The following is a 23,228-nucleotide window of genomic DNA, read 5'->3' on the forward strand; positions in this document are numbered from 1 at the left end:
TTGAAGTCAGCATTTCGTCTTTTTCAAATTTGTGGTTTGAAATGCGTGACCAAACTTCTAAGATGGCGTTGCAATGTACATGTGCTACAATGTCCAGCTTTTACAGAGCTATGTTTGTAAGTCAATTGTGGTTACTTAAAAGTATTACATGTTTAATTGTTAATAAAATACTTATTTGAGTATTTTTTGAGTTCTGTACTTTCTGGGCCATATCTGTCTTATATTCTTGTAAGAAAAAATAATATTTAGATTTAATTAAGGGACAAGAGGTAGAAAATGGATGGTAAATGCATTGATTAAATTCAAATCAATGCATAGATTTTTGTGGATGATTATTACTCAATTATATGTCATTGATATGTGGAATTAAATCATTTTTTATGAGTGCTATTTACACATTAGGGAGATTACTTTTTCAAATCAACTCAGTTATTTTGTTTAGATTATCGTTAATTCTGTACTGTTTTCTATTCAAATCTGCTCATATTTACTGACAAACTATTAAGGGTTTAATATAATTAATATCTACTCAATACCAAACATTGTGAAATGTAATAATATTAATTGTAATCTGTTGCCTCAATTTAATTGAGTAGATGTGATGATTTCTGTATACTATGTTTAGAAATATTATGCATACATGTGAGGCATTGTAAAATAATGCAATCCATCCATCCATCCATTTTTTACCGCTTGTTACTTTTGGGGTCGTTGTAAAATGTATTTTCTAATATAAAGGTGATTTAATTTGCATTAAATTTGTCCAATTCTTTTGAACGTTCCATAGTAATGTAAACAGGCCTTCATTCTGTACCAGGTCAGGCAAGATGTCGCGTGACACTTTCCTGCAGCATGCGCATAAGACAAGGTTTTTAGTGAAAATGTTCACCAAACACGACGCAGCTCCAGCTTTACGCCATGACGTCATCAGTGTTTGTGTTCTCAGCCGCGCCATTACCCGGTAGATATGAGCACGTCGAGCTCTGCTGACCAAGATGAGCCGCCGGCCGACAGTGGTAGGGAGTCAGACAGAGCCATGTCGCAGTCCGACAGGTAAAGACGACATGCCAGGAAGGTTTGTTGTACGGGTTCTTTTTGCGTTGTGGCGCCAACACGTAGTAGAGACAGGCAGCGGTAGCTAGCGAGCTAATGCTGCTAGCTGGCTAACTACCCGGAACATTGCCAGCAGCAGCAAAGAAAATTGCTTCTTTGAAATCACACTAACTTTGTAAGAGAGTAACTTTGACACACATTATGACGTTATTTCTTCTCAGGTTAGGGCATTCAGTTGAACCTTTTATTCGGCGATGAATGCTTCTATGGCACACATAAGTGTGAGCTGGATAGGGAAACTGCACTTTTTTGGAATATGGGTGAGGGCCGACATCCGGGCAACTGAGCTACATACGGGTTCTTCGAGCCATAGCAACCAGACTGGCGTTGAAAACAAGCCGTTGCCATTACTCTTTAACCTGTCGACCTACGCTGGTTAAACCCGTCATTCTGCCTCCAAAATGCCGAAAAACTGTGTTGTTTTTGGTTGTGCTAACCACAACTGGAAACAGGGAAAACAAAGGTTGTATTTTGTTCTGCCAAAGCGTTATAAAAGCCCACAGAGACGAGACAAATGGCTCTCAGCCGAAGTCGGGGCCGGTGGCAACAAGAGCCGCCTCACGCTGTCTGTCGGTGGCGATCGAGTTCCGCGACTACTTGGTGGACTTCATCGAACACTACGCCCAGTTGGGTCCCAGCAACCCGGGCATGGTGCAGGATGAGCCGCGGCGGGCCCTGAAAAGCGAGTTCCTAGTGCGGGAGAATCGGAAGTACTACATGGACCTGAAAGAGAACCAGCGGGGACGGTTCTTGAGGATCCGGCAGACCGTGAACAGGGGGCCCGGCTTGGGGTCAGACCATCGCGCTTCCGGCGCAGGGACTTATCGAGTTCCGCGACGCTTTGGCCAAACTTATTGACGATTGCGGCGTGGACGAGGAGCCCGCGGAGCTGCCGGAGGGCTCGTCGATGACTGTGGACAACAAGCGCTTCTTCTTCGACGTGGGCTCCAACAAGTACGGCGTGTGCACACAAAGTTGTTGATAACTTCCGCGTCTCTTTCTTAGTAGCGCGCAGGCTAAGCTAACTAGCAAGCTAAGCTAAGCCTGAGAAGCTTTAAAGTTCACTGAGGCGAGTCTGACGCAAATAATACATTTTCGTTTTTTCACACGATATGCGAATAAGTAAAAATGCGTAAATGAAGGATTTAACGCCAACTTCCAAGCCACAACGCTCGTTAAATGCCTTTTCTGTCAATGCTGTGTTCGCTGTGAGCTGGTTTGTTTTCAACGAATTCCCGGTTGCTAGGGGATTGGTAGGCGGAAGTGACGTAGGTCCGCCCTCACCCCCTTTTTTGTTCTTGTAATTAATTCTAATATGTAATATTCTCAATACGTCAGTGGTTAATTTGGTCTCAAAATATTGTTTATTGGCACTCATTTTGTTGGTTCAACAAAATTTGTTATCGGCCCAGGCCGAAAGAGTAAGTATTGTATTTATCAAACACCAGTTGTTTGATCGCAACATACGTCTTTTTTGATTTGAAGGTGTTGAAACTGCCATTTAAAATCGTTATTTTAATATTTAGAATGTCTTTGGCAAATTAAGTGAAGTGAATATATTTACATCACGCTTTTCTTTATATACTTAAAGCTCTTTACATAGTGAAACCCATTATCTAGATATGAGGTCCCCAGACTACGGCCCGCGGGCTAGATCCGGCCTGCCAGCGTCTAAAACTCAGCCCGCGGGGAGTCCCATCCATCAATTTTCTACTGCTTGTCCCTTTCGGGGTCGCAGGGGGTGCTGGAGTTTATCTCAGCTGCATTCGGCCGGAAGGCGGTGTACACCTTGGACAAGTCGCCACCTCTTCACAGGGCCAACACAGATAGACAACATTCACACTCAAGTAAAAAAAAAAAAGTTATTTTATTTTATTTTTTTATTATGATTTTTTTAATCTGTTCTTTCTAATCCATTTCCTACCACTTTTACTTTGTGTCTCCTAGCCGCTCAGGCAAATCATATTGTCTAAAAATGCATTTTCCCATCGATAACGTGACATTGCGCTCAGAATATAAATATATATACGGCCCGGCCACCCGCCCAATTTTTTTAACCCAATGCGGCCTCCGAGTCAAAAAGTTTGGGGACCCCTGATCTAGATATTTAGGCTTTATTTAAACCAGTGTGGGTGGGACTGGGAAAAGGTGGGTAAAGTGTCCTGCCCAAGGACACAGTGGCAGTGACTAGGCTGCGGAAGCAGGGATACAACCTGGAACCACGGCCGCTCTACCAATTGTGCCACGCCGCCCCCTCCAATGTAACAGTAAATTAGGGTAGAGCAAGTGCATTTTGAAAAGTCGCTCCTTCTTCTTGCTTTGTTGGTACTAAAATCTGCTCCTGCCACATGATGACAGCCTTACTCATGCGACGTCGGCCCTTCATGTTAGCTGCCTCCTTTGGGCATCCGTGTGATTTCCTGGGGATTGTTGGCCTTTCCCACCACCCTCCCCCTCAAGCACACGGACAGCAGAGCATGTCCACTGTGGAGGTGTTTTGGTGGGGATCTTAAAGTGAGTGGATTCCTTATCACTTCTACAGGACAGTGGGGGTTGTCTGTAGGTCCCACAATGTTTTAATATGCAATTTCTTCATAAATTCATACACTAATAATAATGTATTTTTAATCAAAGCTTTGTGGACCCTGTAGTTCCCCCCAAAGACAAAATTGCCCTAAAAGGAGCAGCATGGGGTCGACTGTGAGCACATCAGGCATCTCTGATGGCAACAAGAAAACACAAATTGCTTATTATTAAAGCTGAAATTGCCAGCATAAGTTTTTCTCTTACCTTCAGCGGGAGTGGAGAAAATTCCCTGGACTGCCTACCCAACTGCATCACTCGCTGTCCTTTGACCCCATCCTTGTCACCACAAAAACGGACCACCAGCCAATCCAAAACCGAGCCCCCACTGCTGAGGACAAATAAAAGGACCATTTACACAGCCGGCAGGCCCCCCTGGTACAACGTCACTGGGACCACCTTCAAAGAGGCCTTTGTCATCGGTAAGAAAACCAGATCATTAAAAAAAAAAAAGTAGTCTCTGTTCTGCAAGGGTTATTAGATTTAATTATTAGAAACTGTGTGGGAAATTATAATGCAACCCAGTAGAGATGATGATAATGTCCTCCTTGGGTTCCCCCTAAAGCTGGTCCCATGTGTTTAAAGCACAGTACACGCGTGCTGATGTTTGCACACAGATGCACGTTCGCGCTTCATTTGCTAGCCGCTAAGACTGGTCCTCAGGCACACATTTTACTGTGTTCATCAGCAAGAGGTCAGCCACGTGTAATGTGAATGGCCTACAGTAAATACACAGCTTCATCAAGCACAAAATCCCTTTTTATCGTGAATAATGTTTTAGTGTTAACATTTATTATTAAGGACATTCCACTTAATCAGTGACGGTTGTGTCACCAAAAAAGATGATAAATGCACGATAAAACAAACTGTAACATATTTATTTTATTTATTTAGATGACCTTAAACACAGGAAATTGAAATTAGACAAATAAAATATTCCTAAAATTTGACTTTACTAAAAAAGTAATTATTTAAATCCTCCAGAAATATAATTGTTTATGTTTTTGTGATTTGCAATGCGCCGCTTATTTTGTATTGGCCCGCAGCCCATTCTAAAAATAAAATTCACAAAAAAACTAATACAAATAAACAGGGCAGAAAGGTGTAATGTAAGGACATTTTGTACAGGTTAATTGTAATTATACAAACATCACATGCTGGCTTCAAATCATGTAATAGACGATTTTGCCTCGTGCTTTATCCACTTAAGACAAATAGACCACCCTCTCAGGAAAAACACAGTCTTAGGTGCACTATCACAGATGGTTGATCAATATAGACTTTATTATTGTATTCACAATTAAAATTTGGACTGCGATGTTCTTCTCCCATGTCAGCAGTTTGCCTCTTGAAGCTTCCTGTGCTTAACTGAGGGTGGTGTGTGCGCACACTGCAGAGGGAGCTCACTGGTCCGTTGATGCTCCTGCACATGCACATCCGCAGACAGCAAAATACATTTTCGCCACAGTCTGCTGGCACACTTGGGAATGTTCATCTAATGGATGGCCTCGGTGCTCGATCACCCGTAGCCCCTTGCTTTTTATTTACATCACCATTGTTTTTACTCAGCCTTCCCGGTAAGATCTATTCAGGTGTACTGGAGAGGAGGCTACGCCGGATTCAGGAGGAACAGTGTGGTTTTCGTCCTGGTCGTGGAATTGTGGACTAGCTCTATATTCTCGGCAGGGTCCTTGAGGGTGCATGGGAGTTTGCCCAACCAGTCTAAATGTGCTTTGTGGACTTGGAGAAGGCATTCGACCGGGAAGTCCTGTGGGGAGTGCTCAGAGAGTATGGGGTAACGGACTGTCGTATTGTGGCGGTCCGCTCCCTGTATAATCAGTGTCAGAACTTGGTCTGCATTGCTGGCAGTAAGTCGTACCTGTTTCCAGTGAGGGTTGGACTCCGCCAAGGCTGCCCTTTGTCACCGATTCTGTTCATAACTTTTATAGACAGAATTTCTAGGCGCAGTCAGGGCGTTGAGGGTATTTGGTTTGGTGGCTGCAGGATTAGGTCTCTGCTATTTGCAGATAATGTGGTGCTGATGGCTACATCTGGCCAAGATCTTCAGCTCCAACTGGATCGGTTCGCAGCCGAGTGTGAAGCGACTGGAATGGGAATCAGCACCTCCAAGTCAGAGTCCATGGTTCTCACCTGAAAAAGGGTGGAGTGCCATCTCCGGGTTGGGGAGGAGATCTTGCCCTAAGTGGAGGAGTTCAAGTACCTCTGAGTCTTGTTCACGAGTAAGGGAAGAGTGGATCGTGAGATCGACAGGCGGATCGGTGCGGCGTCTTCAGTAATGCGGACGCTGTATCGATCCGTTGTGGGGAAGAAGGAGCTGAGCCGGAAAGCAAAGCTCTTAATTTACCGGTCGATCTACGTTCCCATCCTCACCTATGGTCATGAGCTTTGGGTCATGACAGAAAGGACAAGATCACGGGTACAAGCGGCCGAAATTAGTTTCCTCCGCCGGGTGGCGGGGCTCTCCCTTAGAGATAGGGTAAGAAGCTCTGTCATCCGGGAGGAGCTCAAAGTAAAACCGCTGCTCCTCCACATCGAGAGGAGCCAGATGAGGTGGTTCGGGCATCTGGTCAGGATGCCACCCGAACGCCTCCCTAGGGAGGTGTTTCGGGCACGTCCGACCGGTAGGCGGCCACGGGGAAGACCCAGGACACGTTGGGAAGACTATCTCTCCCGGCTGGCCTGGGAACGCCTTGGGATCCCCCGGGAGGAGCTGGATGAAGTGGCTGGGGAGAGGGAAGTCTGGGCTTCCCTGCTTAGGCTGCTGCCCCCGCGACCTGACCTCGGATAAGTGGAAGAAGATGGATGGATGTTTTTATTTTATTTATTTGACTGCAGTTAAAGGCCTACTGAAAGCCACTACTACCGACCACGCAGTCTGATAGTTTATATATCAATGATGAAATCTTAACATTATAACACATGCCAATACGGCCGGGTTAACTTATAAAGTGACATTTTAAATTTGCCGCTAAACTTCCGGTTCGAAACGCCTCTGCGGATGACGTATGCGCGTGACGTAGCCCGGCGAACACGGGTATGCCTTCCACATTGAAGCCGATACGAAAAAGCTCTGTTTTCATTTCATAATTCCACAGTATTCTGGACATCTGTGTTCGTGAATCTGTTTCAATCATGTTCATTGCATTATGGAGAAGGAAGCCAAGCAAGCAAAGAAGAAAGTTGTCGGTGCGAAATGGACGTATTTTTCGAACGTAGTCAGCCACAACAGTACACAGCCGGCGCTTCTTTGTTTACATTCCCGAAAGATGCAGTCAAGATGGAAGAACTCGGATAACAGAGACTCTAACCAGGAGGACTTTTGATTTGGATACACAGACGCCTGTAGAGAACTGGGACAACACAGACTCTTACCAGGATTACTTTGATTTGGATGACAAAGACGCAGACGTGCTACTGTGAGTATGCAGCTTTGGCTTTTTTTTGCGTATGTACGTAACTTTTTTAAAATATATAAGCTTTATGAACCTTGGGTTAGGTGAACGGTCTTTTGGGCTGAGTGATTGTGTGTGTTGATCATGTGTTTGAATTGTATTGGCGTGTTCTATGGAGCTAGGAGCTAGCAGAGGAGCTAGGAGCTAGCATAACACGTACCGTACCGTACGTGCGCGTCACGTACGTAACTTTTTAAAAATATATAAGCTTTATGAACCTTGGGTTAGGTGAACGGTCTTTTGGGCTGAGTGATTGTGTGTGTTGATCAGGTGTTTGAATTGTATTGGCGTGTTCTATGGAGCTAGGAGCTAGCAGAGGAGCTAGGAGCTAGCATAACAAACACGCAGGTGTTATTATGCAGGATTAATTTGTGGCATATTAAATATAAGCCTGGTTGTGTTGTGGCTAATAGAGTATATATATGTCTTGTGTTTATTTACTGTTGTAGTCATTCCCAGCTGAATATCAGGTACCGTGAGTATGCAGCCTTGGCTGCTAAACATTCGATAACTTGACCGTATGTGCGCGTCACGTACGTAACTTTTTAAAAATATATAAGCTTTATGAACCTTGGGTTAGGTAAACTGTCTTTTGGGCTGAGTGATTGTGTGTGTTGATCAGGTGTTTGAATTGTATTGGCGTGTTCTATGGAGCTAGGAGCTAGCAGAGGAGCTAGGAGCTAGCATAACAAACACGCAGGTGTTTTTATGCAGGATTAATTTGTGGCATATTAAATATAAGCCTGGTTGTGTTGTGGCTAATAGAGTATATATATGTCTTGTGTTTATTTACTGTTGTAGTCATTCCCAGCTGAATATCAGGTCACCCTCGGCTCTCACAGCATCTTCCCTATCTGAATAGCTTCAACTCCCCACTAGTCCTTCACTTGCACTTTACTCATCCACAAATCTTTCATCCTCGCTCAAATTAATGGGGAAATTGTCGCTTTCTCGGTCCGAATCTCTCTCACTTCATGCGGCCATCATTGTAAACAATAGGGAACTTTGCGTATATGTTCAACTGACTACGTCACGCTACTTCCGGTAGGTGCAAGCCTTTTTTTTTATCAGATACCAAAAGTTGCAATCTTTATCGTCGTTGTTCTATACTAAATCCTTTCAGCAAAAATATGGCAATATCGCGAAATGATCAAGTATGACACATAGAATAGATCTGCTATCCCCGTTTAAATAAAAAAAATTCATTTCAGTAGGCCTTTAAACGTTTGTTACATTGCCAAACTGGAACATGTACCACTGGACCACTTGTGTTCCAATCACTTAATCCTTCATTTCCCCATTTAATGATCTCATTAGTGATGACAGTAATCATTAAGAGTATGTTGACACATACATTTTCCTGTCTACTCTCCTCTTTCTAAAAACTGTTACGTTTCTTTAAACAAAATGTCAATGCTTTAAATAACCATGGTGGTGTTCAATTTAAGTCAATGTAGGGTTTTCTGCAGGTCTTTGTGGAGGAAGTGCTTCTGGAAAAACAACAGTAGCCAATAAAATCATTGAGGCGCTTGATGTTCCTTGGGTGGTTCTTCTCTCCATGGACTCCTTTTACAAGGTGACACTACAGATTGATGTTTGTTTTTCACAGAAGTTCCATATTCATGTATCTTCTTTATTGGTAAATACTCTGTTCCTAAAATGGTGCTGCTTAAATAACACTGTATAAGTTCGAATTACAAACCCCGTTTCCATATGAGTTGGGAAATTGTGCTTAATGTAAATATAAACGGAATACAATGATTTGTAAATCATTTTCAACCCATATTCAGTTGAATGTGCTACAAAGGCAACATATTTGATGTTCAAACTGATAAACCTTTTTTTTTTTTGCAAATAATCATTAACTTTAGAATTTGATGCCAGCAACGAGTGACAAAGAAGTTGGGAAAGGTGGCAATAAATACTGATAAAGCTGAGGAATGCTCATCAAACACTTATTTGGAACGTCCCACAGGTGAGCAGGCAAATTGGGAACATGTGGGTGCCATGATTGGGTGTAAAAACAGCTTCCCCAAAAATGCTCAGTCTTTCACAAGAAAGGATGGGGCGAGGTACACCCCTTTGTCCACAACTGGATGAGCAAATAGTCAAACAGTTTAAGAACAACGTTTCTCAAAATGCAATTGCAAGAAATTTAGGGATTTCAACATCTACGGTCCATAATATCATCAAAAGGTTTAGAGAATCTGGAGAAATCACTCCACGTAAGCGGCATGGCCGGAAACCAACATTGAATGACCGTGACCTTTGATCCCTCAGACGGCACTGTATCAAAAACTGACATCAATCTCTAAAGGATATCACCACATGGGCTCAGGAACACTTCAGAAAACTACTGTCACTAAATACAGTTGGTCGCTACATCTGTAAGTGCAAGTTAAAGCTCTACTATGCAAAGCGAAAGCCATTTATCAACAACACCCAGAAACGCCGCCGGCTTCTCTAGGCCCGAGATCATCTAAGATGGACTCATGCAAAGTGGAAAAGTGTTCTGTGGTCTGACAAGTCCACATTTGAAATTGTTTTTGGAAATATTCGACATTGTGTCATCCGGACCAAAGGGGAAGCGAACCATCCAGACTGTTATCGAAGCAAAGTTCAAAAGCCAGCATGTGTGATGGTATGGGGGTGCATTAGTGCCCAAGGCATGGGTAACTTACACATCTGTGAAGGCACCATTAATGCTGAAAGGTACATGCAGGTTTTGGAACAACCTTGGGCAAGACACTTCACCCTTTGCCTCTGATGGCTGCTGGTAGCGCCTTGCATGGCAGCTCCCGCCATCAGTGTGTGAATGTGTGTGTGAATGGGTAAATGTGGAAATACTGTCAAAGCGCTTTGAGTACCTTGAAGGTAGAAAAGCGCTATACAAGTACAACCCATTTATCATTATCATTTACATATGCTGCCATCTAAGTGCCGTCTTTATCATGGACGCCCCTGCTTATTTCAGCAAAACAATGCCAATCAACATTCAGCATGTGTTACAACAGCGTGGCTTCGTAAAAAAAGAGTGCGGGTACTTTCCTGGCCCGCCTGCAGTCCAGACCTGTCTCCCATCGAAAATGTGTGGCGCATTATGAAGCGTAAAATACGACAGTGGAGACCCCGAATGTTGAACGACTGAAGCTCTACATAAAACAAGAATGGGAAAGAATTCCACTTTCAAAGCTTCAACAATTAGTTTCCTCAGTTCCCAATCGTTTATTGAGTGTTGTTAAAAGAAAAGGTGATGTAACACAGTGGTGAACATGCCCTTTCCCAACTACTTTGTCACGTGTTGCAGCCATGAAATTCTAAGTTAATTATTATTTGAAAAAAAAAATAAAGTTTATGAGTTTGAACATCAAATATCTTGTCTTTGTAGTGCATTCAATTGAATATGGGTTGAAAGGGATTTGCAAATCACTGTATTCGTTTATATTTACATCTAACACAATTTCCCAACTCATATGGAAAGGGGGTTTGTAGAAAACATGTACTATATTGCAAAATTTAGGTTAGTTTTAAAATGTACTTCTTACATTGGTGGCTAAATGCTATGTCATAAATGACCGCAAGTTGTTTGTGTGCGAAAAAGGTGCTAAATAAAGACGCGCAGGAGCTGGCGGCGAGGAACGAGTACAACTTTGACCACCCTGACGCCTTCGACTTTGAGCTGCTGGTCAGCGTCCTCCGAAAGCTGAAGAAAGGAAAAAGCATTAAAGTTCCTGTGTACAACTTCACGACGCACTGCAGACGCAAGGAATGGGTAGGTGATAAGAATACAATTTTCTAAATTTGCCCGATGTTCACTGTGAAATTAAGGAGATGTAGAAACATATGAACATTAAAAAATGGCGGCCAGCTTGGTTTTTTTAAATAAACTTACATGGGTAAAGAAAAGTCAATATTTTCATTGATTTGATATCCCTGCTTGTCATCTAGTTTGTGTGTATGTATTGCTTTCATTGACATAATTAAAAGCAGATGCATTGATGTGATCGCAGTTAATGTGATAATTATTTAAGCTTATCTACAAACAACCTCATTCTGAGGAATCCATTCAGCGGCGACGACTGTTCCCTATTTCTTTGCAATGTAATTTCATGGCTGAAAGGCGCAAAGCCACATGGGAAATGGCCTGTCGCCTCTCACAAATCCTTTTAAGGGCCTTTTGTACGGGCTGCTTGTAATTAAAATCGCTCTGCACCCTTCTTGTTGAGCTGGGGAGGCTGCAAATGCTGAGAGCCAGTGTGCGCCTTCTTCTGTGGTCCATCAGGAAGTCTCCTTCAGTCTCCAGGCGGCTGCACTTGAACATGTTAAAGGCGCCTTAAATCAACTCTTAGGAGAGGACACTAAAATGACCAAATCGATAAAAATTCATCTGTTTCTATACAATTCACAGCTCCTACTCGCCCGCTGCACTCGCTTTGTCTCTGCGCTAGTTCCAGATCAATGGAGCGACGTCCTCTTTATTGACTTTCATGTGACACTGATGGAGCGACTGTAAAAATGATGGCAGCGCGCTTGGCACATTTTGTCTCTGACTGCTAAAACTTTATTGTTCGTAAAGTCACCTTAATCCACTTCTCACGATTGCGTGTAAAAAATTGTCAATGAGCAGTGGTCTAATGTCAGTATAGTCACTTGATTAGGTGCACATTCTAAGGAAAACACATATAATTGTACTTACTAAGGTAACAATGTTTACTTTTGATAGACATTGTCAGAGAGGAATTCATTTACCAATATGCTTATTATTATTGTACTTGTACAACTCTACTATTTAAAATATTTTACAGACTGTAATAGATTATGGATTGATATCTTTAAAATTTTGCAATATCAATTTGCAAGGCATAATATCGATACACACAAATGTTCTCAAAATATTAGCAACAGCTGATGGTAAAACCACATCAAAATTTTGTGTTTATTTTTAAAGAAAGAGATTTACTTGTTTAGATGCAGCCAGTTGCTTTTACAAACATTGACCACAGTCTAAAAGGATGGCGCTGTTACGATATGTTGTCCCACAAATTATTACAGATAAATATTATTGTTGTCCGTATTATTTTGAGACCAATTTAATATTTGGCCCCGTTTACACTGTGCACCAAATCAGATTTTTTTTGCCCTCAAGTGACACAGATCTGATCTTTTTTTGCCTGTGTAAATGCTCCAAAGCACTTCAAATCAGATTTGGGCTATATCAGGATGTAGTCCGAATCTGATTTGAATCTGATATTTTCAAATGTGACTGCAGTGTAAACGACAATGTGACATCCTTGGGTGAGCTACGTCGTGACGCCCATGTTTTCTTGCATAGTCACGACTTCCATGTTCTGGTGTTCTGTTTAAATGAGCCGCTTTTGATTTACGCTGCTGCGGCATCAAAAAATTATACCATAAGTTTCAAAACGCTGATTTAGATATGAAATTAAATATATATAATAGAATAATTACTTACTTGTAGCGTTAGTGACAAGTCAGCTCTTCATCCATGAGAGGTAGCTCATTGCAACAGATCAACTTCCTTTGTATACACTTTGTCGAGCTGTGCATGCAAGTGACGTTGAGACCACATTTGGGCTTGTGTGCGTTTACAATAGAGTCTGATAAAGATCAGATTTTACTTGCAGCGTGAACAGTCAGCTAAAAAAAAATCTGATTTGGGCCACTTTGGCCTGCAGTGTAAACATAGTCATAATATACAATATTAATGCAAGTAACCCTTTCAAATGCAATAAAAAAAATTTTCATCAGTATTTTTACAATTGTAATTGAAAGGTTAAGTACCTTTAATTATTCTAAATAAAATGTACTCAGTATCTGTTAGCAAAAATGTAACTTCAGTAAATGTTGAACATCTTGAAGTGCAGTTTTTTCCCCAGCTGGAAAGACTGGGTCAGGTGTTTTTTTTATTGTTTTGGCATACTGGCTCTTTCGTCCTGTGTTGGTAGGCAAATTTTGCTCATTTGTTTTGAAGCCAAACTAATTTCCCACATCGAGACATTTTGCTTTGTAATCATCTTTTTTCCTCCAATGTTTTGTTACCTTGCGGTGCTTCTTACTGGCCATTTGCGACTAGCTAAGTTCTGTCGTTAGCTACCAGTCTCACGTGCTATTAAACGAATGCGTTCAGGTCATGAGAGCGATGCACAGAGTGAAACCTCTTGCACCCTGATTGAAAGCTGCTCGATACAAAGAAAACAAACACACGAACATGGCAATTTATTGATGCCGGCAAAATTATTGAGTTCGTTTTCGTTCATCATTTGATTAACTGACTTATTATTGAACCAGGTTTAGGCGGTATACTTGTAGGGTTGTGTTGGCCTACAAAATGCCTGATTGTGCTCTTTTTTTTTTTTTAACAGAAAACTGTATATGGTGCCAATGTGGTCATCTTTGAGGGCATCCTGGCCTTTGCTAACAAGGAGCTACTAAAGGTCAGTTTGCATGCATGTCTTTAAGTTGCTTAATACACACATTTAACATAAATAATCAAACTTGTAAACAAGGTTCTTAAAAAATTTACCTTTTGAGGAAAGTTCCTTCAAAGCAGACCATCCTGCATGAGTGTGCTTTTGTGTGCGTGTGTGATGTGAGAAAGCTGGACCGTTGCGATAAGGAACAGCAGCCTCCCTTGGGAGCTTTCAACGACAATGTTAATAATGGCTTGTGTCTCCACAGTGATTGATTGTTTTGGTGGTGTTCATCTTTACTACACTACTCTGAATGATATGCTAATGAAGTGCAGTACTGTGACGTGGGAAATACTGGTGCTAGTGGGACATTAGCTTGTCGTGTTTCTCATGTTTTGATTGCACGCATCAGGGGTGTCATTGAGGGCCACATCTCAGTTATGGCAGCCCTCATAGGGCCACCTGTAACAGTGAATATATACTGTATATATAAATACAATTGCCTATTCAATTGCCTGAAGTTTTGTACAAATTATTGGATAACTTGCTTTGAAATCCTAAGTAAGGGTCACAAGCAGATACTTAAGCATTTATTTAACGAACAAAATGTTTGGCATATTATATCAACCAACGTTTGTTGCATGATCAGATAATATTAAAGTTAAAAGATATGCAACTGCATGCAGTACATACAATGTTTCTGTCAGAATTGAAAGAACGATCACAGAGGTATCCAAAGTGCAGCCATTTTTTTTTCTCTAAGTGATGGAGTTCAAGACAATGCTTGTAGTTTCAATGTGTTTCTTTCTTAGAGCTTTCTTAGAGTTTTGTCCTGTTTAAGTTGTAAACTGTTATATGCAATCCAGGATTCAATATCTGAAATGCATTTAAAAACAGTTTCAATTAGTTGTGTGTCATCAGGGGACATGGACACTTACATCTTTGTGTCATCATCATAACTGTAGAAATTAATTCCGTGTTTCCTGATGCCGATTGGAATCATGTAAATATAAAAAGAACATGACCTAAGATAGACCCTTGAGAGACACTACGTGTACAAAAAATGTATCGTGGTGTCCCCTTGAAGACAAAAATGTATCAAACTGGCCCGCCCCAATATGTAATTTTTCATTATGTGGCCCTCTTTGGAAGAAGTTTGGACACTCCTGAATTTTTTATAAGAAAGACAAAGTGCTTTATTGACGCACCTAATTTCCACGCTGTGGCGGTCCACATAAAATGACGTGGCGGGCCAGATTTGGCCCCGGGCCTTGAGTTTGACATAAGATCATCACATATAGGGCTGCAACAATTCTTCGATTAATTTGTTTAGAAAACAGCATTATTTGTATTTTTGAGCTTTGATGAGTAAAATATGCGGACATCATTTTGGCAGGACTGCAGAGAGCAAACTTGTTAGTGCAGTCAGACCTGATGTTGTGCACAACCCTTTTTTTTGTAAAGGGGGGGAAGTGTGGTGCTGTTCTGAGCTTGATGAGTGCAGAGACGACTTCAAGCTGTTAAAAAATAAGGAGCGCTTGCAAGTTGCGACTGCTGTCCTGTTTGTACATACATCTTACATCGATGATGTTGTTCACAGCATAAGCAGAGGAGATGTGTGTGGGTGTATAGATTATTATTGCAAGCTTTAGTTTTATAATTTAGTTGCTGTTTCAAGTAGACGTCTCCACATTGTTAAATTCTGGGCGGGCAGTTGAGTTTTGCAGGGATGAATGAACGGTACCGGACAAATTATTTTCCGAACAAATGTTCCTTCTCCTCACAACGACAGCATTTCACTCACAGTTATGTTAATTTCCCTAATATTCTGAGTTTAACAGTTGATTCTGTTTTATTGGTCAATTCTGTGATTCTGTCTACGGTTACGTTAACACGGAAATAATCAACCATGGTGTGATCACAAAAAAGCACGCGTGTTTTTTTCACTTATTAGCTCATCTGTTTCATCGTCACAAGCTCAGAAATGTGCATGCATGTTGCACGGCCCTTTAATCGTATTTTTGATTATGATATTTTTATGATCATTGAAAGCCATAATCAAAATCAAAATCCGATTAATTGTCCAGACCTACCATAGAGTGCGTTTAATTCAATTACTCAATCGAACAATAGATTACTCTAAATACATCCATTAGCTTTTCCATTGTTTTTGGAAAAGCTAAGTTGACTCCTTACTGGTTCCTTTTACAATTTGCCATCTTTTGGTTGGCGGCTTGTGGAGATTTACAACAAGTGACCCTCTTGGCTCGTTGTTCCACTGAGTTATGCCTACACCTCTCTGGACAACACTCACTAAATCACATGCCAACACCTTTTCATCTCATCACTTGTCAGTAGGTTTGTTAGCGCCGCCTCGTTGTTCTCACTCGTCGTCGGAATGCGTCCACATTGATTTTGCGTGGTTTTTGCTGAGTGGATGTTTAGTGTCAGGATGGACGGTGACTTTATTTTTTCAAGAGGGCTGCATGTATGTGTGGAAATAAAAGACATAGGCTCACCTTTGCATTAATTCTCTTGCCAGCTGCTGGACATGAAAGTATTTGTGGACACGGACTCAGACATCCGGCTCATACGCAGGCTGAAGAGGGACGTTTCTCAGCGTGGGCGGGACATCAACGGCATCATCAAGCAGTACAACAAGTTTGTCAAGCCAGCTTTTGAGCAGTACATCGAGCCCACCGTGCCACTCGCAGACATTGTGGTGCCTAGAGGTCCACTTCTGTCTACAGTAGAAGAGATTGTGGCCCCTTTGTAATACATACTCCAGCCAGCTATTGTCCTTCAACAGGTGGCGACAACTTTGTGGCACTGGATTTGATTGTTCAGCACGTTCACAGTCAACTGGAGAAGGTAACTAAACCTTCCTCACAGCAACTTACATTTCCAACAAGCACTTCTTCACCCCATCAAGTGAGCTCAGTCAAAAGTCCAGGTACTACCGTACATAGAGGAATAGTCAGATAATCTCTTCTAGCAAACACACACACCTGGTGGCTTTAGTAAACACACGCACACAACCACGATAATGTTGGTTAATCTTAAAAAGAGTTGTAAATTTCTTTAACGTCTGGTGTTTCTCACTGTGCTTGTGTGTGTGTCTGTGTACATGCACGTCTCCCCACATTCCTGCCTTGCCTGGATAAATGCTGTGTAATCATTCCAGCGTGAGATCAACGTGAGGTATGAACGTTTTTACAACTTTTTTTGACTAAAACACTTATTGTCAAAGTAAAGGGTATTTAGACAATCTTTCAAACTAAAACCGTCTTAATGCTGAAACCCTGCAAAATATTTTCACATTAAAATTGAATCTTAACAGAAACTTCCACTTAACACAAACTGTCCTTTTCGAGTAAAAACTCCTTTCAAAGTAAAAATGACCTTTGTGGTGAAATAGAGTGACATGTCTGGTGTTTTTACCCTCGTTTATACTTAAGATAATGCAAATACATACATTTGTACAAACCTTGCATTTTGTTTCTGTCCATCCTACCTTTTACTCTGGGGAAACGCTCATATTTTGCCCTTCCTTCCTTCCCATTCCTGTACTTTCCCTTATCGTGACTGTCATGGGGAAACAAATCAGGTATTGCCGCTGCAGCACAGCTTCGGGTCCACTCCACAACACATCCGGTAGCCCCTAAAGTCAGGCCTTCAAAATGAGATAAAAGCACACGAGTAAAATAGCACAGTTGTACCAGGTGTACGGTTCCTATTATTTTCCTATTATCTTCCCCTATTTTTCGTAAAAATTTCTCTTATTTTTAAACGCAAATGTTGACAGGTATGAACCGAGCCACCAGGCTAGTTAGTTAATATTTCACACAAGGCCTCTTGAGAAAAAATGCATGTGATGTTTCTATTTGGGAAGTGTGGAATTTTAGAACTTAATGCCATCTTTAAATGTAGAGGAGGAAAAACCTTCACTACATCATTCACTATTTCTTCTTCTTCTGTCTTCCAATGGTATCTTCACTTCCTCCTGTCATGAACCTCCTTCAGGGGAAGCTGCGCTGGGACATGTGAGGCACATTGTTGCCCTTTCACTTTGTTTGCTGTGCATTTTGACCCCCCTACGCCCCAAATACAGATAGTGTGCTGTTTTCTATTTAACTAACATAAAATGACACCAACACAAAGTCTGTGTGTGTGTTTCAGCATGTGTTATGGCTGTTAACACTGTCAGCATGTTTTAATGCAGTTTCGCATCTCCCTTTGTCTACTTAGTTGGTAACCATGCAATAGACCCATCTTATTGCATTGGAAAGAGTGTCTATGCCACCTGCTGGTCACAAACACAAAAATATTTATAGTATGGCAGAAAAAAATATGTAGCCTATGTTAATTCCTAAAAGACAGCAATCTGATTTAAATTTTTGCTATGCAATCTGCAAACATTTAATTAAAGATTTGTCAATCCAGTGGTAATAACTTTCCGAGTTTATTCAGTGAATCATTGCAGGGTAATTTTTAACTATTTGCCAGTAACAATTTTGATAACCAAGCATACAAAAATATTGTTTATATAATGTATCAGTGCACAGGTTAGCTGTGTGTTGACGGTAACTGGATCCTCACTGATATTGCTTGTGTGGTGCTGGCAGGTCGGCTCTGGCCTCGGCCCACCAGGGTCAGCCTTTACCCGAAACCCTGAGCGTTCTGAAGAGCACGCCACAAGTGCGCGGCATGCACACCATCATCAGGTCAGTTGTGTTAAAAACCCCAGTGTTAAAGTCGTGCTGAATGTCATGTTTACCACCATTGTTGTTGATTAGGAATAAGGAGACAAACCGTGACGAGTTCATATTCTACTCTAAAAGATTAATGAGGCTCCTAATTGAACACGCCCTCTCCTTCCTGCCCCTCAAGGTCTGCTAACTCAACTGAAGTCCAGTGAAGCATGGTGTTGTAAACCATCTTAATTTAAGGATGTAACAGCAGGGCTCACTTTGTCTTCTTTTACCTTGTCTTCTACTCTACAGCCCGTATCTGTGGAGACGCCTCAGGGTGGTGTCTACGATGGCATGTGGCTGAGCGGTAAAAGAGTATGTCTGTTTCCTTTTTGCTGTTTACTATGTGCTGTCTGCCAGTAAAATCTTATAAAGAATATATCTTTAAATCATCGCCTTAAATTTTAAAACTTTAAACTATGTATACATGGACTAGAAAGGTTTTCTACTTAATCTGTTTATTAATTTGTCATCTTTGGTCAAAGGATTGTTGAAAGTGTAATGTACCAATTTAGACGACCAGGTCTGAGTTTGACTTTGCATACACTTGTTTTGGGGATGTCTAGGAAGGTACATTGAGATGGTCTGCTATCATACACTTCTAGTAATGTGGAATAAATATTTGTGTTCCACATTTGCTGGACTTGTAGCGCTTCAATGAGTAGTTATTGTTGCAGATCACCGGCGTATCCATCCTGAGAGCTGGAGAGACCATGGAGCAGGCACTCACGGCTGTGTGCAAAGACATCCGACTGGGAAAAATCCTCATCCAGACCAACCACGACACGGGTGAACCTGAGGTAGGCCAGCCCACAAAGTAACTATCCTCATTCAAGATAGAAAACAGGTTGTTTCATGCGGATCTTTGTGTGTTTTTTGTTGCATTTATGTAGCTGCACTACCTGCGACTGCCTAAAGACATCAGCGAGGACTATGTCATCCTGATGGACAGCACCGTGTCCACGGGCGCCGCTGCTCTAATGGCTGTCAGAGTGCTGCTGGTGAGTGGCAGCTTTGCTGTGTCTCAAATCGAATTCTTCTGTCAGTGCACTTCAATAAGTATACTGTATACACTGGGTACTTAGTTCCTGGGTGCACACATTTCGACAGTTTATCAATTGCCGCCAATGTGCACTTACTGGAAATGACTAGCTTAATATTTGGACATTTCCTTTTTTCTTTTCCCTTTTTTAGATGGTTATTTTCAACCACTCATAGAAGTATTATGCGAAAATTTGGATTGCACGATAACATGTCTGCCTGATTTCCTCCCCCTTTTCTCGATTGTACAATGATCAGAAATGTATTTGTTGCTACTTTTTCTCACGTCTGTCTACCCACCGCTTCAAATGATGGGGAAAGTACACCACAGTTGCCACACAAACCTGTGACTAATTTGGAAAGGCTTGGTAGTCCCACCCCTATTGTTACTTAGCTAAGATGGAAATTATTGAGGGTGTCAAGTGTCCATCACCATTTTGACCGTTTTTAATGCATCATCGAGGCACACTTATGCACTCAAAAGACTAAGGCTGTGTTTTGATTTGTGCACTTCAACACTTACATTTAGCATTTTGAGTGTGTAAGTTGTTACCAAGTACATGTACGGCAAAATGCAGTATGCAGTCAGTACCAAGATATTGCACTCAACAAGGCCCAAATGGTGAGTGTGTGGCAATTGACCCTAACTATCTTCAATCATCACTTTCTTGCCTGGAGGAACTAACTCGAGTGGTTTCAATACACATTTAAAAAGGAGAAAAGAAGAAATCGATAAATACTGTGTTCTTCATTAATGGTAAGTGTGCAAAGACAGTAATCTATTTGGGACATCAGTACACTGTTCAATGCATATCCTCAGAAACAAGTATGTAGTTTACATATTGAAGTGTAAGTAGAGCAATCTTAATTTTTACAGCACTTTTTATCTATCTTTAGTTGTAGTCTTTTGAGGAAAATGTATTATAGTTTTAGTCCAATTTCAGTCATTTAAATTGGTTTAGTTTTAGTCAACGGAATTACATCACATTTTAGTCAGCTAAAATTACGGTAAATTGAGCCGAATAAAATATAAAGTATAAAAGATAAGGCCTGTCTAAATTGAGTCGAATTAAATTAAAAATTATAAAAGATAAGGCCTGTTTAAAGTTTACAGACAACATGGTAGGATCTTATGGTCAGGAATGATGTAATTAGAAATTTTTTGCTCCACAGCAAAAAAATACTTTTCTTTTTTTTGTGCAGTGTCTTTTAGCAAAGCAGGAATGTATGTGTGTTGTGAAATGAAGTTACTATGCATGCCTTTATTGTAATTTTGTTTATGAATGCGGGTGAACTGGAAGCAGCAAATACACACACTGTATGTGGCAGGACACATTTCTTATGTGGGGTGTAATAAATAGAAATGCTGCATCAACTTTCTCTTTTTGCTGTGCATGTGACGTAAGTGCGTTGAACCACAACCACAAAGTTGCCATACCTTTACATATACCATTAAATAAATGATTCACAGAGGCGTAAAAAATTACTTGAGAATATTTTGTGAAGAAGTACCATACCATACCAACTTTATTTATAAAGCCCTTTAAAAGAACCACAGTTGAAATCAAAGGGCTGTACATCACAAACAAGTAAACATTTAAAAAGCAGAGAAGTACAAGCAAAGAACAGACTAGAACATATAATTTAAAACAGAGGTAAAATATATATAAAAAAGATCAGACTAAAAAATTATCTTAAGAGCAATTTGTTAGATAAAAGGCAGTTAAATGGTTTAAAACAGTTTAAATAGTTCAAAGTCTCATGCTGGGTTAAAAACCAGTGAGTAAAAATGAGTTTTAAGAAGGGTCCTAAAAGTAGACAAAGAAAGGGCCTGTCTCACATGGAGAGGGAGATCGTTCCAGAGTTTGGGACCCGCAACAGAGAAGGCCCTGTCCCTTCTGAGCTTGCACTTTGATTTCGGTACCTCCAGGAGTAGCTGATCAGCTGAGGTGGGGGCATAGAGGTGGAGCAGCTCAGAGAGGTAAGGTGGGGCAAGACCATGTAAGGATTTAAAAACAAATACAATAATTTTAAAATGGACTCTAAAAGACACAGGCAGCCAGTGAAGTGAGGCTAAAACAGGAGTAATGTGCTCTCTTTTGCTTGTGCAAGTTAAAAGTCGAGCAGCTGCATTTTGGACCAGCTGCAGACGTGAGAGGGAGGACTGACTATTTCCAAAGTACATAGAATTACAGTAATTCAGCCGAGATGTGATAAAGGCATGGATTACTGTCTCAAACTATTGCCTGGAAAGGAGGTTTTTAACCTTGGCCAGCTGATGTAAATCAAAAAAGCTGATAAGTGAAACAATAGAATTAGCTTTAACTTACAGTTGTGTAGATGTCACGATCAATGACTCGCATGCTGATGGCCTCCAAGCAATAGTTAAATCCTTTTTTTTTTTTTTGCGGATGAAAAATCCAACTTCTTTATCTCACAAGGAAAAGCATCGGTTGGCTCTCCTTTGTAACTATGTAACTTCTGGTCCCTCGTTAGTATATGTATGCTGTTAAATAACTGATTAGATACATTCCTAACTTGTCCCACTTATCAACAAGACAATAAATATGATTGGATTATTTTTGTGTCAACATTTTCGTCTCATTTTTATTTGTTGAGTAAAATGTTAGGTAGTTTTGTTATCGTCTTAGTCAACGTGCATTTGTTTTGTTTTGTAATCGTCTTATTTCGAGGATATCTAAGACGGGAATCATTATTCAAACAAATTAACAGTGGAGTCGAGCAGTGTGGCTATTGAAACACAGCCTTGGTGTAAGGACAGAAGTGCTGAAATTGGGATATAACACGATGTTACACTTAACAAAAAGCTGGAAAGAAAGCATTTTGGATTGTATCATATGGAATCATGAAATGTGTGTTTGGTCTTAACGTCTGAAGGACCACGACGTGCCGGAGAACAAGATATTCCTGTTGTCATTGCTGATGGCAGAAATGGGCGTCCACTCTGTGGCATACGCCTTCCCCAAAGTGAGAATCATCACCACCGCTGTGGACAAGGAAGTCAACGAGCACTTCCACATCATACCGGGCATCGGTGAGCACTCGTAGGAAAACCCCCCCAAAACACTTACCAGGTTAAATCGTTTTCTTGTTTGTTCCCAAAGGTAATTTTGGTGACCGTTACTTTGGCACAGACGCTCCGTCAGATTGGTGCGAAAGTGACGATGGCATGGACTTCTGACAGAACACTGATGTTTCTAGAAACACTTAATGTGTGGACTTGGGGTCAGAGAACGCCTTGTTGCCCGTCCTCTGCTGTTTGTGCTCAAATGCTAATGTCCCACCAAATACTTGATGAAGACAACTTTGGTTACCAGTAATGTGTTCATGATCACGTGTGTCTTTATTTTATTTGACTGATTTTCTTTTGAAAAGGGACAATGTTATGATATTAGGAGGTTTTTTAAATATTTAAAAGCATGTGGAAATTGGCTGGTGAACCCTGACTCATTCCATGATTAGAATAAAAGGTTTCTTTTTAAGTGGAACAGCTTGGACAGCTTTCATGATGTCAACACTACACATCTTGTTGGCGCTAAGTGTGTTTTCTTAACTTCTCAACCACGTAAACCTCAGTGACTCTGGAGTTAAGAACGCAATTCTTTCTTACTGCAACTTTAAGGAGAGATTGACTGAAGCCCAAGTTTTTTGTTGCCTTGTTTGTCCTCCACTTTTCGTGAAGAAATCTGTATAACAATGTTGTTACATCTTCCCGTAAACTGACAATTGTTCATACTTGAAGTGCCAAAACAGACCAAATGGTTTGGCTATGTGCATTTTCTTTTACTTTTGTATAATTGGCAACACTGTTTTTC

General features: G+C 41.0%; 1 protein-coding gene across 4 annotated transcripts; it reads left to right on the top strand.

The window, feature by feature from the left end:
• The first annotated feature begins 893 nt into the window (after positions 1-893).
• On the top strand, positions 894-22,901 carry LOC133648589 (uridine-cytidine kinase-like 1). 4 transcript variants are annotated; one of them, XM_062044827.1, is made up of 15 exons: positions 894-1,053; positions 3,910-4,118; positions 8,639-8,745; positions 10,771-10,941; positions 13,553-13,624; positions 16,143-16,332; positions 16,410-16,471; positions 16,785-16,801; positions 18,226-18,324; positions 18,397-18,490; positions 18,604-18,666; positions 19,029-19,151; positions 19,245-19,352; positions 22,291-22,447; positions 22,518-22,901. In XM_062044827.1, the coding sequence occupies exons 1-15, from the start codon at positions 968-970 to the stop codon at positions 22,592-22,594; spliced, it is 1,635 nt and encodes a 544-aa protein (XP_061900811.1). In that variant the 5' UTR covers positions 894-967; the 3' UTR covers positions 22,595-22,901. The 4 variants fall into 4 exon arrangements, with proteins under 4 accessions (XP_061900811.1, XP_061900814.1, XP_061900813.1 ...); XM_062044829.1 differs by lacking the exon at positions 894-1,053 and adding an exon at positions 1,820-2,067; XM_062044830.1 differs by lacking the exon at positions 3,910-4,118 and having other exon boundaries at positions 906-1,053.
• Positions 22,902-23,228: the final 327 nt, after the last annotated feature.

Source organism: Entelurus aequoreus, linkage group LG04 (assembly GCF_033978785.1).
Source record: "Entelurus aequoreus isolate RoL-2023_Sb linkage group LG04, RoL_Eaeq_v1.1, whole genome shotgun sequence".
Classification (NCBI taxonomy): domain Eukaryota; kingdom Metazoa; phylum Chordata; class Actinopteri; order Syngnathiformes; family Syngnathidae; genus Entelurus; species Entelurus aequoreus.